General features: G+C 40.7%; 1 protein-coding gene across 4 annotated transcripts in view; it reads right to left on the reverse strand.

Moving 5' to 3' along the window:
- The window catches only part of fam219b (family with sequence similarity 219 member B), a 35,686-nt gene extending 18,807 nt beyond the window's left edge, over positions 1-16,879 (reverse strand). For all 4 annotated transcript variants that reach the window (XM_048617077.1, XM_048617076.1, XM_020517085.2 and 1 more), the window contains exons 1-2: positions 16,755-16,879; positions 7,445-7,547 (exon numbers count right to left, since the gene is read on the reverse strand). In XM_048617077.1, coding sequence (XP_048473034.1) covers positions 7,445-7,547; positions 16,755-16,805 — 154 coding nt within the window. In that variant the 5' untranslated portion in view covers positions 16,806-16,879. The remainder of the gene's footprint in view (positions 1-7,444; positions 7,548-16,754) is intronic.
- Between the last annotated feature and the right edge of the window lie 161 nt (positions 16,880-17,040).

Raw genomic sequence — 17,040 nt, forward strand, 5'->3', positions numbered from 1 at the left:
CTGAACTGAGAAGGAATTTCTTCACCCAGAGGGTTGTTAATCTATGGAATTCCTTGCCCAGTGAAGTAGTTGATGCTACTTCAGTAAACGCTTTTAAAAAAAGGTAGATTTTTTTTTGAACAATAAAGGAATTAAGGGATACGGTGAGAATGCGGGTAAGTGGATCTGAGTCCACGAAAGGATCAGCCATGATCTTATTGAATGGCGGAGCAGGCTCGAAGGGCCAGACGGCCTACTCCTGCTCCTAGTTCTTATGTCTTAAAAGCTAGCGTTATGGTGACTATGTGATCGTTGTCAATTGTTGCAGAGTCCTTCACGGAAGGAAAACTGCCATCTTAACCAAGTCTGGCCTCATGAGATTCCAGACCAAATGCTATGTGGTTGGCGAATAAAAACCGAAAGAACCGCAGATGCAGTAAATCGGGAACAAAAATAGAAGCTGCTGAGAAAGCTCAGCAGGTCTGGCAGCATCTGTGAAGAAAAAAATCAGACTTAACATTTCAGGTCCAGTGGCCCTTCCTCAGAACTTTCAGAACTGTTCTGAGGAAGGGTCACTGGACCCGAAACATTAATTGATTTTTTCTTCACAGATGCTGCCAGACCTGCTGAGCTTTTTCAGCAACTTCTGTTTTTGTTTGTGGCTATGTGGTTGGCTCTTAATTTAGGGATGGACAATGAATGCTGGCCTAGCCAGCAATACCAACAAATTTTTTAAAAAAGTAAGTAATTCACAGGTACCATGGCAAGTTTAAAACTTCACCTGATGAAGCAGCAACGCTCCTAAAACTTGCGATTTCAAATAAACTTGTTGGACTATAACCTGGTTTGTGTGACTTCTGACCAAGTTCAAAACTCACAATGGCAGCTCAGGAGCTTAAATATAGTGAATTAATTAAATATGGTATTAAAATGCTAGCATCACTAATGATGCCCATGTAACTATCAGACAGTGGTAAACTTCCATCTGGTCCACTTACGTCCTTTAGAGATAAAAATAGCAGATTTCTGTCAAGTTTGGCTTCAACCACAAGGTAGTTGAGAGCCCTCTGAAATGGCAGAGCAAGGCACTGATTTGGAAAAGAGGCAGCCTGCGACCATTTTATCAAGGATAACGTTAATTAGGCACTAAATGCTGACTTAGCTATCAATGGACATATCTCTCCATATGAATAAGAACATAACTAGATCCATTAGCAAATAGTCGACAATCAGAAATGCTATTTCTGTGAAATCGTTAGGGACTACTGTCAGCAAAATAACTGCCAGGTGTGACACAAACTCTCCTATAATATTATAACAATTTCTTCATTTCAAGTAATGAATCTATAGAACAGTTTCATCTCATCTGCTCCAAGGCATAATCATTAAATAGACTGTATCAAGCTAGTTTGAGGAAAAAGAAAGTAGATTTTAAAAATGTTTTAAAGGAGTATTCATTTTCCATCAGCACAAACCTTACTGGTTTCTTCTTTTGTAAAGCAGGTTAACAAAGCTTGGAATAGCAAGAGGATGAACACAGCAGCCTGGTAGACAAAACCAAAGCAGAAGGTGGGAAAGCAGCAATCTACAGACAGTAGTAGTAATGAGATGAAGGCAGCCACCTACATAGCGGGAGAGAAAGACAGAGAAGGTTTGGGGGGGGGGTAGTGGAGTGAGAGAGCGCGAGAGGCAGACAGTAGATGAAGACACAGCTTGAGCAGGATTGAATCATGTTGAGTAATGAGAACGGTATTGGAAAGAATGCAGAGGCCAGCTTATGAAAAGAAAGAGAAGTGAAGGTAGAAAATGCAGCCAGTCTATCACAGCTCTGTCAGGATCTGAAATTACCCACATGTTGAGTTGAGACTCTTTGTCAAAAGAGGATCCAACAGCCAGCAGATCATCAATCCATAGTTTCTTGTTTTTTTTAAAAAAAAGATGGCAATGGGCAACCAAGCATTTCCAGCATCATCTGATTTTGCTTCATATTTCTAATGTTCACAGTCTCTCTAAATGGGCTGAGGGTCGGAGGCCAGGGAAGCAACGATCTAGGTTATCAGGAAAAATTGTGGAATCTCTCTAAGGGGAAAATGGAAGAAAGTTGCAAAAGGGGAATCAAAGCAGAGTGGACAGAACGAAGCTGCTGCATCGAGGAGAGACATTACTGGTAGATGATCAACTAGGGGCAAGATCGCTGGCTATTAGTCATTCAATCTGGATTTCACCAAATAACTGGTTAAAGTAGAGGTTAAGCATTAACTACATTTCTTTTAATTGGACCAATAATACTGGGAGCCATCAACCCACATAAAAACCACTCAAACAAAACTTTTTTTGTTTTAGAAATGAGGGGTGCAAAGAATACACACTCAAATTGCAAAAATCTCAAAGGAAACTCTTCAACCTGAAAAACATTTGCCTGAAAATACCAGAGCTGTGCGAGCAGCAGCATCACTGACAATGACAATAAAATATATACTTGTCTCATCCATAGACTGCAGTGAAAACATCTGCTTTATCCTGTAGGAGGACCCAGCATTAGGATAAACAGTGAGGTCTTCTAGCAGTGACATGATGCTGGCAAAGACATGGCCAATTTCAGGTCAGTCATCAGTTCAATGATAGGCAAGTCTTTTTTTTGAAATTATGTTTTAATGTTTTCAAACAGTTAGCACTTCTTAAAGCTATTGAGATGATACTATGGCTTTAACAGGTGTATTTTGTCTGTTTTTAAAATGAAGAAATGTTGAGGTGTCGAGCTGTCTGCTCATACTCAATGAAGTAAGCAGCTTGTGAGGCCTTGGGACTTTTTTTTTTTAAAAAGAAGCTGGAATAGAAGCAGCCTGAATAGGTAAGGTCAAGCTCCCACAGAATCAAGATTTTTAATTTTAGCTTTCAGTTGCTGGGGTCTTGAAGCTGGATGTGGAAGCTCTGACACTCCTCTCTGTTACAGCTAAAAGCTAGGGTTCTCTTCCTGCTGCTAAAATTGCATGTGAGACAATCTATTTTACTGAATTTGCCTTTGCCAAGTGTGTTTATGGGATGTTACTATATTGGATCAGTTAATTGGTAGTAAATAATAAATATGCATTATTTTGTTATGCATTTTCATAGAGTTACAGTTAGCCAATTCTTTTCTTTTAGCTTTATTTTGTCTTTATTTTAACCATAGTGTAAAAAGTGTGTTTTGCTTAAAGCCAAGTAGTTTGACCAATCAAATTGAATCTGGAATGCAATGCCTTACACTTACCTTTAAAATAAGAAACAGTTAGGGTCTAGACTATCTTCTTAATATTTTTTGAAGGGGTTTCCTCTGGTACATAACACTTTCATAAAATATTTGAGTATTTTGATCACTGTACAACAGTTTTTTAAACAAATTTTTCCAGCAAATGTCCCTCAGGCATTAATGCCACATGGCTCCATTTTCTGGTTGGCAAGATGTAATGAATGGTGTGCCACTGGCATCAGTGCTGGGGCTTCAACATTTTCTAATTTACATCACTGATTTGGGCAAACGAATCAAAGTCATGGTCACTGAATTTGCTGACGATACAAAGATAGGCAGAGCCAAAAATTGTGAAGATGACATAGGGAAGCTACAAAGAGATATGAACAGGTTAAGTGAATGTGCAAAGACCCAGCAAATGAAGTATAATATGGGAAAATGTGAAATTGTCCATTTTGGGAGGAAGAATAAAAAAGTAACACATTATCCAAGTAGTAAGAGACTTCACAGCTCTAAAGTGCAGAGGGATCTGGATGTTCCAGTGCATGATTGCTCAAGACCGCTATGGAAGTACAGTAAATAATTAGGAATGCCAACGGAATTTAATAATAAAAGATTTTACACTAGTTAAATGAGAAATTGTTAAGACCACATCTGGAGAACTGTGTACAGTATCAGTCTTATTTGAGGAAGGTTGTAAATGTACCAGACGCAGTTCAGAGAAGGTTTTCCATGCTAATATCTAGAAATGGGCAGGTTGCCATATGAACAAAGCTTTGACAGGCTTGTCTCGTATACACTGGGGATTAAAGGTCAAGAGGCAAGACTTAGAAAATCTTCAGAGACCTTGATAGGATGAATGTAGAAAGGATATTTCCTCTTGTGGGAGAATCTAGAACTAGGAATCAGAGTTTAAAACAAAGGGGTTGACCAGCCATAATTGCTGCCAGGCAGAGTTTCAGTGGACCACACAGTGCTCAGCTTGAAAAATCTCAGCAGTGGTAGAAAGCCAACAGTCATGGCAGCAACCATTCCTCCCACTCCCACATTACATTCCACACTAGGTCACAATCCTTCCACAAACCCCCAACCCATCGGGGTTCAGAGGGGTTCACAGCCAGGAGGGCACATAGTTGTTTCTATTCTCCTGTACAAATCAATCCAAAGGCAACTATTTACTTTTTTTTTTCAGGACTAAACCATAATCTTGTTTCGTATGCATGTCGCAGTGGACACATTCTGAAGGTTTAAAGGATCTTTTCACTGGTGCGGTAAAGTCTTAACTTGACAATTATTTTTCTATTAATTCTTTGACAACACTTCTCTCTTCCTTCACAGTGGCAGTGTAGAGAACTATTACAATTTGAGATTATTTCGAGCACATCTTACATCCCATATTAAGATACTTGTGCCTGGGCATAAGCCTGGATAGTGATTTTAAAAAGCAAAATCTTGGGAGATAACCGGTGCTTAAAATCTAAATGCAAAGTTCTTTCAAGAGACCAAAGTAACAGACAATTTGTTAGATACCTTTGGTTATTCAGGACAGTTCACACTTTGGTAACGTTTGCAGATGTCTACAGGGGCTGGTAAGAAGTTTTTTGAAAACCAGAGTGCAGGTAACAAAAGTCAGTCAAGTAGCTGTAGACTATGAAAGCAGTTAACCATAGCCTTTGTCAGAAGGGCTGAGCACCGAGAGATTGTGTTATAAATCAGAGGTTCGCTGAAGCTGACCAATGTTGACATATTCCACATTTTTGTCACCTATACCAGGAATCCACTGTCATACTCAGCACACTTTGTCTCCAGGTGTACAAGAAATTGAACCAAAGATTATTCCTGCAGAGTGCTAACTCTTCCTTTTTCAGAAACACTGAAGGAGAACACATGCAGAATGTAAAGCAGATTCACTGTTAGACTCCTGGTTCCTTCCACCAAGCCAGCAGTGGAAGCAAACTTCCATAAGAAGCAAACAACCAGACTACTCTTCGATGCTACTGATACCACAGGGCCAGAGTACCTTCTTGTAGCAAATGTGAAATCATATGCAAGTCAACATCATTAAATCCAAGTTTCCCTCCTTACCTGACATTACACACATTGGAACAGACACTGTACTGTTGTTTCTTCACAGTACTAGGGCAGTATGCCGGAATTTCCTAGCTATATCAACTGACAGCACAAACACCACAAGGACTGCAGCAACTCAAGAAAGCAGTGCCCAGCCACATCCTCAGGGTAAGGCAATAACAGAGTTCATCAGCCATCCACCCCTGCCTTCTGACATTCAGAAAATTAATATAACCATCAGTGCTGTTTCCTACCACATCAAACTAATTGCCAACTGGGTGACAGTAGTTTAAAAAATGAAATATTAGAAGACATTGTTACAAGAATAGCTCACTCTTCTTCACTGCATGCCCCACTATGTTTAACATTTTAGACAACCGAATAGTAGACAATCTTGTACACTTGTCCAAAATTCTGCATATTGATCCCTCATTCAGAACAGAATCTGATACACTCTGCTAACATTAGGCAGAGATTCTCAGGACATCTGTCCGCTGTTAGCTAATCCATCAGATTCATTTTGTAATCCTTATAGGGACATAACTTTGCTGTTTCATAACCCACCACAGAGCTGTGAAAGCCTTATGAGCAATGACGAGCATTGTATTGCACTGGGTCGCAACTCTGTGGTGTTATGCATTGTGCATTCATTAAGTGTTTCAAAGGCGCTAAGATTTCTCTCAGGAAATGTTTTTTGAAAGTCAGAATAGAAGTGCACAAAATCACTGAGGAATCCTATCAATGTATTGCAGCACACTTGGTCAAATAGCGTTGTCTAAATTAGGATGCAACGTTTGTTTCCTTGGGTACCACAAGTGATAGAGAGGGGAAGGGAATTTATATGTATCTCATTCCTTGGATCATGAGACCTCTATGCTGGGCAGTACTCGTGTGCATACTGGTTGCCAACAGAGAACAGCTTGCCTGTCAAGGTAGTGCTCTGGTAATATATTTTTTAATTCACTTGAGGATGTGGGTGTCGCTGTCGGGGCCAGCATTTATCGCCCATTCCTAGTTGGCCTTGAGAAGGTAGTGGTGAGCTGCCTTCTTGAACCGCTGCAGGCCACCTGGGTTGACCCACAATGCCATTAGGGAGGCAATTCCAGGATTTTGACCCAGTGACACTGAAGGAACAATGATATATTTCCAAGTTAGAATGGTGAGTGGCCTGGAGGGGAACTTAAAGGTGGTGGTATTCCCATATATCTGCTGCCCTTGTCCTTCTAGATGGAAGCATTCATGGGTTTGGAAGGTGCTTTCTGAGGACCTTTGGTGAATTTCTGCAGTGTATCTTGTAGATAGTACACACTGCTGTTACTGAGAGTATGTGGCGGAAGGAGTGGATATGTTTGTAGATGCAATGCCAATCAAGCAGACTGCTTAATCCTGAATAGTGTCAAGTTTTTTGAGTATTGTTCAAGCTGCACCCATCCAGGCAAGTATTCCATCATATTCCTGATTTATGCCTTGTTAATAGTGGACAGGGTAGTCAGGAGGTGACTTATCCGCTGCAGTATCCCTGGCCTTTGACCCACTCTTGTAGCCACTATGTTTAGGTGTTGAATCCAGTTGAGTTTCTGGTCAATGGTAACCCCGAGGATATTGATAGTTGGGGATTCAGTGATGGTAACACCGTTGAATGTTAAGGGGCAGTGATCGGATTGTCTCCTATTAGAGATGGTCATAGCCTGGCATATGTGTGGTACGAATGTTACCTGTCAGCCGAAGCGTGGATATCATGCAGATTTTGCTGCATTTGAAAATGGACTGTTTCAGTTTCTGTGGAGTCGCAAAAGGTGTTGAACAATGTGCAATCATCGGCGAACACGTTTGGCTTCTTATGGTGTAATATCAGACTAGCTGCATCAAGAATCACGCTGACGAATGATCATTTATGTACAATACTAGCGGACTGCCATAATACATGAAAATGCCTGCAGCAGTCAACTGCAAGGGTTCACGCACAAAGAATGATCACGTGGACACGATAGTAGAGGACTGTCAATACATAAAACGCGTGTCTTGGCATCAGGTCAAGGAGGATGAAAATTACAACTTGCATCATTATCAAGTTGCAGGGTAACTAATCTATGACACTGTACAGTATGCAGATTGGCCAGAATTACCCATAAAAACAATAGTTGATAAAACTGGCCTGTGACTCACGTAATTTGAGATGGATTGAAGGAGTCCTGGTGGTGGTCGCAGACAGTTTCCTCGTCTCTGGCATCTTGAACACACTGTCATTTTTCCAGCTTTTGCTGTGACCCTTTCATAGGAACAAAGAGGTGGAGATCAGAAGATTCCTTTTATTTATTTAAAATGCAGCAACATAAAAAAGACAGGATAAGTAAAAGGAACTGGAATCGGCCACTCAGTTCCATTAAATCTGTGACTTCTGGTTCGCAACAATAAGATCAGTTTCTCCCTATCTACACTGTTCCAGTCCCCTCATGATTTTGAATACCCAATTCAAAGATTAAAGTGAGCTCAATCACTTATACAGTAAGCATCAAAGCAGTGAGGCTTGAAACCATTAAAGAAGTCAGGGCACTTGTTCAATTTTAAAAGCAAAACAGCATCAAGGGTCAAAAACTCAACTTTGCCCAGATAGGTGCTTTAAGTCAGGAATAGCAAATGTTCCTCCATTATCTAGCAAACCACACTGGACACACAGATAGGTTCAGACTAAAGAAAATTAAACTATCAAAATTCTTAAAATTGAAACAACTGAACAGAAGTAAAAATGCAGTCATGCTGGCAAAAAGAGATGGCAAAGGTAGTGTCTGGTGGGGCAGGATAATCAGATTGATTTCCCACCAGAGGTACAAGTCAACAATGATGTCAAATTATAAAGTATATTTTTGCAATTAAAAAATGATGACAAGATCTAGGACTATGTGCTGAGGGATGCGCTAAAGCTTGGGCAGTTGCTGCCAAGGGGCAGCGGGGAATGACCACCATTGAAGGTCTTTCTGCCAAAGTATAACAAGGATCTGCTCAGTAATCAGGCTCTCTCATTGCCTCAATATATGTAACTAGTGTCCTGTAGGAGTAAGAAGTGTCTTTGATTTTGCAAATGCAGGGAATGTCAAATCCCAATGTTTGCCTTTCTTGCTATGCAAAGAATGTATAGAACTGCTTCAGTACTTGTGAATGGAGATAAAGATTTATGAAGAAAGTATTTTTTTACAAAAAAAATGATTTTTTAAATATATAAAGGCAAGATGCAGCCAGTTAACTTTGGAAGAAAGAATGGCAGCTTCCCACACTTTCTGCTTTTTTGAATCAACTTACATAGTGAGAGTGTATTTGGAGATGACAAACAAAACAGGGCAACATACAGGAAACAAGACGGCATTGATAGCTGTAGAGGAAGTGAGGGACCACGGAATGCACTTCCACAGGTTCCTGAAGGGGCAGAGCAGGTAGATAAGGTGATAAAGAGGAACATGGTGTGCTTTCCTTCACTGAGCAAGGTGCTGAATACAAAAGCAGGGATGTAATGCTGTAACTATACAAGATACTCGTTAGGCCACAGCTAGAGATCCATGCACAGATTTGGTCATCACATTGCAGAAAGAACATAATTGCTCTGGAGAGAGTACAGAGGAGGTTTACAATTTATTTTACCAAGGCTTGAAAATTGCAGGCATGAGAAGATATTGGAGAGTATAAGTTTCTTTTTCTTAGAATAGAGGTAATCGAGGGGTGACTTAATTGAGGTATACAACATAGTGAGGGGCTTGGATACAGAAAACCTGTTTCCCCTAGTGCACGGGTTAGTTTCCAGGGGACACAGACTTAAGGTGATTGGGAGAAAAATTAGAGGGGACAAGAGGGAAACATTTTCACCCAGAGGGTGGTGGGTGTCAGGAATTCACTGCTCAGTTTTGTAGTTGAGACAGAAACTCTCAACTCAGTTACAGGAAACTTGGATCTGCCCCTGAAATGATGTAACCTGCAAAACCACAGAGCAGGTTACAGAAAGCAGGATTCAAATGAGTGGCTAGTTTATCTGACCATTGCAGACACAATGGTTGAATGCCCACTTTTTTTGTTATAATTTTTCTACGGTTCCATTAGTATTCAGACCAAGACATCTTCTGGTCTACAAGGCTAATTTGGTGATGCTGTGTCCACCACACCTTTGTGTCAACACTGTGCTGTACAAATTCCTGATGTTCACATTTACAAAGGTAAATACCCAGATGAACTCACTCTGCCTTAATTACACCGATGGTGGTGCAGTGAGAAGCTCAGTTTATAGCTCAAACTCGGACTAATGCAGAGAAATTCCTACGCTTCAACAAAGTCTGCTTCTAAACTCGATGGGACTACTATATAAAAATATGTATACTTTTAAAATTTTGAAACTGAATGTTTGAGTAGATTTTAAATAAAACAACGGTCATATAATTTTAGGGGAAGAGACAGAAAATAACCATGACTCGAAGCAGTTTTATATCATGCCTCATCAGCCATTAAAGGTTTAAACGCCAACTGTGCCGCAAGGGCTTATGAACTGTTAATCAATCTGCTCCCAGAGAGAATTGAAGCTTGCTAATTACAACCCCCAGCTCCTCTGCACAGCAGATTCATCAGCTGCAATTCAGCAACTTCAGGTAATGTAGCCTGGGATTTGTGTTGCAAAGGATGGGAGTGCAACCAGAAGGTGAAATGTGTTCCAATACAGATCTCAGCAAATAATGCTGCTGACCAGGTAGTAATCTTGAGCAGCACAGCACAGCAATGAGAAATAGCATAGTATTTTAAACATCAGCTTAAACATTAGTTAGGCCACTTTTGGAATACTGTGTTCAATTCTGGTCTTCCCTGCTATAGGAAAGATGTGTTAAACTTGAAAGGGTTCAGAAAAGATTTGCAGTTGGAAGGTTTGAGCTACAGGGAGATGCTCAATAGGCTGGGGCTATTTTAACCTGGAGCTTTGGAGGCTGAAGGGTGACCCTGTAGAGGTTTATAAAATCATGAGGGGCCTGGATAGGGTGAATAGTCAAGGTCTTTTCCCCAGGGTAGGGAAGTCCAAAATTAGAGGGCATAGGTTTAAAGTGAGAGGGGAAAGATTTAAAAGGGACCTAAGGGATAACTTGTCCACACAGCGGGTGGTGCATGTATGGAAACAGCTGCCAGAAGAAGCGGTGAACATTGTAACAACTACAACATTTAAAAGGCATCTGGATGGGTACACAAATTGGAAGGTTTTAGAGGGATATAGGCCAAATGCTGGCAAATGGGACCAGATCAATTTAGGATATCTGATCGGCATGAACGAATTCGACCAGAGTCTACTTCTGTACTGCACAACTCTGACTCTCAATAGTACAAAGGAACTCCACAGAGTCAAGATATAACCAGCCCAAGCATGCAATTCCCTTGGTAGCAACTCTTGAATAATGTGAGCTACTGTTACATAAATTACAGAGAACTTGAAGCAATGACATCTTCACATGGATTTTGCTGTGGGAGAAAGTAGACTGGTGGCCAAATGCAGCAAATTATTGACTGGCATTTTATTGCAGAATCTGCATTCAATCTAGCCCAGGCTGTTGAGACAGTTGTTTTATTTTGGGTCTGTTGAGTCTAAAGATGCATTATTTAAAGGAGGCATGCAAACTTAGTCTGTTTGCTAGAAAGCAGGGATCCATTCATGTACAAATGAATCACTGCTGCTGGTTTTAATTATGTAAGTTTAAAATAAAAGGCATTAATAATTGCATCCACACAGGACAGTCAAGAGATCAAAATAAGTATATGGGCATCTTGACAACAGCGTACGATGGAAACATAAATTAGCAATTCCATTCAGAGCTCAGAACAGACGGAGTGAGAAAACTGGAAAAGCAAGAACCAAGTGCGCAGCAGTAAGAAGCTCTCAATAGTGGTTGAGGTGCAGGTTTTTGAAGGTAGAGTTGATCAATGCTGTTCCAATGCACCTGCCAAACCTAATTATTGTGAACCTTAAAGTGACATAACTTCACTCCTATTAATAACATCAAACTGAGCAAACAGTCTCTCATTAGGCTCATGATTTCAATACTCATATCCATACAGTACGTGTAGGCGAGTTTAATATTGTTCATTGGTAGTGAAATATGGAGGAAATATGTGCAAGTGTTTTTTTTAAATAATCAAGTATTGCTTAATTGATGAAAAGAGGTCCGTGTTTGTCAAGTAAATGTTAGCACACAAATTAGGGCTCTAGTGGATACAGTGGTAATGTCCCTCTTTCTGAGCCAGCAGGCCTATGTTCATGTCCCACCTGCTCCTGAGGCATATTACCATATCACTGAACAATATAAATCACTCAGACAGCAAGAACTGCAGATGCTGGAGTCAGAGACAACACAGTGTGGGGGTGGAGGAACATAGCAGGTCAGGCAACATCAGAGGAGAAGGAAAGTTGACGTTTTGGGTCGGGACCAGGTTGATTAGAAAATATCGAATCACACAAATTGCACTTGCATGTATTGTGATAGGTGTAAATTAAGCACCCTTCATTGTAGCAATGTCGCTGTAGACAAGAGTTGCAGTTAGCATGTTCGATTGGGCAACACTGGATTAGGAAATTTTAATTAGCAAATTCCCATGCTCTATTTGAGGTATACTGGTCAATATAAAGTATTTGATTCCTTAGCACTAACATCACCAAAACAATGGTCTCGCAAAGACATAATAAGTTTTAGAAGTAGAATTGAATCTCTTGGCAGGCATACAAGTAAGTACTATTAAGCTTATAAAGCTAACATTCCAAATTATACAATTCTATTGACTCCAAATGATATCCTCCATCTTTTAGTATTACAAAATTGTCAATCATCATCAAGCAAATATTATCGAGGAATGCAAAGTTGCAAACAGGTGCAGAACAGGTTTCACTTCCAAGAAACTACCTCTTGCCACGTTTTTAGCCTAAGATAACAGATACAAAATAGACAGAACTTTCACTTTCCAGCCAAAACCGTCAATGCTTTTGAGCTACCATCTGCCTCCTAGTTTTTGCAGGAAGGTAGGTTTGGTAGCAAAAGGAAAAGAAATGGAGACACAATTCAAACCTTTGGATCACCTTCACCAGTCCTACATCTCATTCCAAGTCTAAATAGAATCCAACTTGCACCAAGTTAATTTTCCCATCATCCTTGTGCTTGTTGACATACACTGGGCTCCCAGTCATCAATGTCTCAATTTCAAAATTATCATTCCTATTTTTGTCAGCCCCTTCCCTAACTCGAATCACCCCCAGAGATTCTAAATCCTTCTGTGATCGCTGTGCTTCTCGGCATGATTGGTTTCTGTCACAGCATCTTTAGTGGCCATGCCTTTAAATGACTGAGCTCTAAATTCAAATTCTCTCCATAAACTTCTCTAGCTCCCTCTTCTCCTTTTAAGATGCTCTTCTAGCCTATCACTTCGAGAATTGATTGGTCACCGGTCCTAATTTTTCTTTATGAGGGTCTGTGGCAGATCTGGTTTAGTAATCCTCTTGAGCCTTGGGATATGATGACGTAGACATTGGAACAGAGAATAGAAAGCAGCAAGAGGCCATTTAGCCTTTTGAGCCTGCTCTATCATTCAATTTGATCATTGCTGATCATTCAACTCAGTACACCGTTCCCATACATATCCCATTCTATCCATGTGAACTATATACCATTGTTCCTATATTAAAGTTGGCATGTAAACATTCATGGTTGCTGTAGATGTTGAATCTACCTGCCTCTGGATTAAGAATATTTGAAGACTTGCTTCCTCAAAAAGTAGTTGAAATAGAGTTTCAAAGACTCTCAAACCTCAAAAGAAATTCTCCTTATCTCTTTCTTAAGTTGTTTTAAACGTTGTCTCCAGTTCTAGTTTCTCCCACAAGAGGAAATACCCTTTCCACATGCACCCTGTAAAACCTTTCAGGATCTTGTATGTTTCAGCCAAGATGCCTCTTAATCTTCAAAACTCCAGCAGATACAAAACTAGCCTGTCTCAAAAGGCAACCCAGCCATTCCAGGTGTTAAGTCTCGTAAATCTTCTCTGAACTGCTTCCAATGCATTTACATCCTTCCTCAAATAAGGAAACCAATACTGCACATAGTAATCTAAATGTGCTCTCACCAATGCCCTGAATAAATGAAGCATAAACTCCCCAACTGTTGTATTCAATTCCACGTACGATAAATGATAACATTCTATTAGCTTTCCTAATTACTCACTGCACCTACATAATAACTTTTTCCCATTTGTACCATTACAACACTCAGATCCCTCTTATCTCAGAATTCTGCAAATCTTTCAACTTTTAGTTGAGATGTTTCGTATTCATGCCAATTTCAACGGCTACAGAAGTGATGATTAAGTGTTTCTCAGCAGTTTATTTTGAGCTTTTAATTCTTTGCAGTTAGTTAACTCGAGTTGGGGAATAAAATAAGATTAACCATCATCTTGCAGAATTTGGTGTGAAAGCTGAAACACAAGTACTGGAATTTAAATAAAAGCACAAAATGCTGCAAGTACAGACAGCAGTCTTTGAAACTAGAATGTTGCATCACTGAACACTTTATCAGAAGTGAATATTCTACCATTAGCCTATATGCCTGTTATATGGTGCCTTTAAGATAGTACAGAGGTCGCAAAACTCTTCACAGTGGTGAATTGGAGCCTCAACAATGGCTGGCAAAGGACTATATGAGTGAGCAAACGCATGATTAAAAACAGAGACGTTTGTGCTAAATTTATGTAGAAAATTAAAATGTGTGCCTGTTTTTCAGTGTCATTGCAATGGTACAGATCTACTCCAAAACCGTATAGGTACAAAAGTTATACACTGAAAGAATAACTGAGATGACAGGTGTTACAGTGAGAATGTACAGGAGATATTGTAGCCCTTTTTGTGAAAGCCAAGATCTTTAAAAAAATCCCTCAATGGGTTAAAAATGATACAAAATTCTGTCAAGGTGCATGGAGAAAAACACGATTTCCACAGGTTCTGTGGAAAGTCAGCAACTTGTGTTTAAAATCACAAATGCACAAGATGCCAGAATTGGAGATGCGCTGAGACCTTAGATATTGGACGTATTATCACTGACAATTTTGTGTACACCCTACAAGGATCCATGTTATGTATCTAAATATCCCACAAAAATAGAAGATCGGAGGAAACAAATCATCCATTTCCATAAGCACAAAGATTAATTATTACAAAAGCACTAACAACTCGGGAGCATAGCACAGACTAGGCCAGTTGGCTTAAATACCCTGTTTCTATGCTGCAGTTTCAATGCACCACATTGTCGCTAATACACTTGGAGATTCTGCAGGAAGACAAAGCCAATTTGCAGCAATGAAGAATCTCACTGCACAGGATGCCAGCTCACCTATTAGAAGCTGTGCTGGTACTTTGAATTTCCACCAGTATTATGACTGCTAATCTAAGAAACTATTAAAACCCTGGCATGTCATTGTAAAATAAATATTGGACGTTTTAGAATACTGAATCAGAAATGTCCTATGAATTATACATTATGGTTACAATTATGATTTCATATGTTGCCATTCGAAGCACAGAAACAAAAAAAAAATCAACCATTTGGCCTTTCAAACATGTTATAGAGTCATAATAACATGGAAACAGATGCTCCGGTCCAACCAGTCCATGCCGACCATAATCCCAAACTAAACCAGTCCCACTTGCCTGCCCTTGACCCATATACCTCCAAATATTTCCCATTCATGTCTAAATGTCTTTTAAACGTTGTAACTGCACCCTCATCCACTACTTCCTCTGGAAGTCATTCCACACATGAACCACTCTGTGCAAAAAATAAATTGTCCCTCATATCTTCGTTAATTCTTTCTCCTTTCACCTTAAAAATATGCTCCCAATCTTAAAACCCACCACCCTACAGAAAAGACACCTGCCATTCACCTTATTTATACCTCTCATAATTTTTATAAAACTCTATGAGGTCACCACTCAACCTCCTACATTCCGGTGAAAAAAGTCCCAGATTATCCAGCCTCTCCCCATAACTCAAACCCTCCAGTCCCAGCAACATCCTGGTAAATCTCTTAATAATATCCTTCCGATAATAGGGTAACCAGAACTGGACACACTACTTCAGAACAGGCCTCACCAACGTCCTGTACAACCACAGCATAACATCACAACTCCTATACTCAAAAGGTCTCAGCAATGAAGGCAAGTGTGTTAAATGCCTTAACCACCTTATCTATATGTGATACAAACTTCAAAGAATTATGTACCCGAACTCCTAGGTCTCTCTGTTCTACAACACTACTCAAGGCCCTACTTTTAACTGCATGAGCCCTGCCCTTGTTTGTATTACCAAAATACAATACCTTGCATTTACCCAAATTAAACTCCATCTGCCATATTGACCCAATTGATCAAGATCTCTTTGTGATCTTGAATAATCTTCTTCACTGTTCACTACACCAACAATCTTGGTGTCATCTGCAAACTTATTAACTATGCCTTCTATATTGTCATCTAAATCATTTATATAAATGACAACAAAGCAGACCTGGCACTGATACCTGTGGAACAGCACTGGTCAGAGGCCTCCTGTCCAAAAAACAACCCTCCTCCATCGCACTCTGTCTCCTGTCATTAAGCCAATTTTGTATCCAATTGCTTATTGCTGTGTCATTCAATGTGATTACCGCTGATCTGCTAGCTAACTTCACACATCTGTCTTTACCTCATATTTGTTAAGATCTTTAGCAAACAAAAGTGTATTAATCTCATATTTAAAGTTTACAATTGATGAAGCATCAATTGCTAATTGTGACAGAGTTCCAAACTAACACAAGTGTGTAGAAGTATTTCCTGAAAGTTCCAGCTCTGTTGTTTCTAGCTCCTGTTTTGAAGAAGAGTCACATCTGACTCAGAAAGTTAACTACTCCTCTCTGCACAGCTGCCAGACCTGTTGAGTTTCCGCAGCAGGATCTAATCTCTGCTCCGTCATCTCAGTGTCAAATCCAACTGCAACCCCTGCTACAGTGTCATGCAGTTGTCCCATCTCACACACTTCACCTGCACATGGTGGCTCAGTGGTTAGCACTGCTGCCTCACAGCGCCAGGGACAGGGGTTCGATTCCACCCCCGGGGCGACTGTCTGGGTGGGAGTTTGCACATTCTCCCCGTGTCTGTGAGGGTTTCCTCCGGGTGCTCCGGCTTCCTCCCACAGCCCAAGGATGTGCAGGTTAGGGTGGACTGGCCATGCTAAATTGCCCATAGTGTCCAGGGACGTGTGGGTTAGCCGTGGGAAATGCAGGGTTACAGGGATAGGGTGGGCTGCTCTTCAGAGGGTCGCTATGGACTCGACGGGCCGAAGGGCCTGCTTCCACACTGTAGGGATTTAATGATCTCAGCCTCTCCCTCGCCTGCCTTTCTTTCTCTCTCCTATCCTTCTCCTTTAAACCCTAACCCTCCTCTCCCACCCCATACCGAGGCGGTTGCTGCCGGCTCCGCGCTCTCATCCTCTCCCCGCGGCTCCATCTCCTCATCCCGACTTCACCCTGACAACAACTGCCGCCCGCGCCCGCTTCCGCTTCCGGGTCACAGGCTCACTGCCTGACCCCTGCAGAAAGGTCATGGCTGGAGTGTTCCACCTTGTTCCAAATAAACTCCCAAATTCTCACAGGAAAACCTCTCAAACTGTCTCAAATAAACTCCAAAACTGTCCCAAATTCTCACAGGAAAACCTCTCAAACTGTCCCAAATAAACTCCAAA

The sequence above is a fragment of the Rhincodon typus genome, chromosome 36, assembly GCF_021869965.1.
Source record: "Rhincodon typus isolate 14 chromosome 36, sRhiTyp1.1, whole genome shotgun sequence".
NCBI classification, from domain to species: Eukaryota; Metazoa; Chordata; class Chondrichthyes; order Orectolobiformes; family Rhincodontidae; genus Rhincodon; species Rhincodon typus.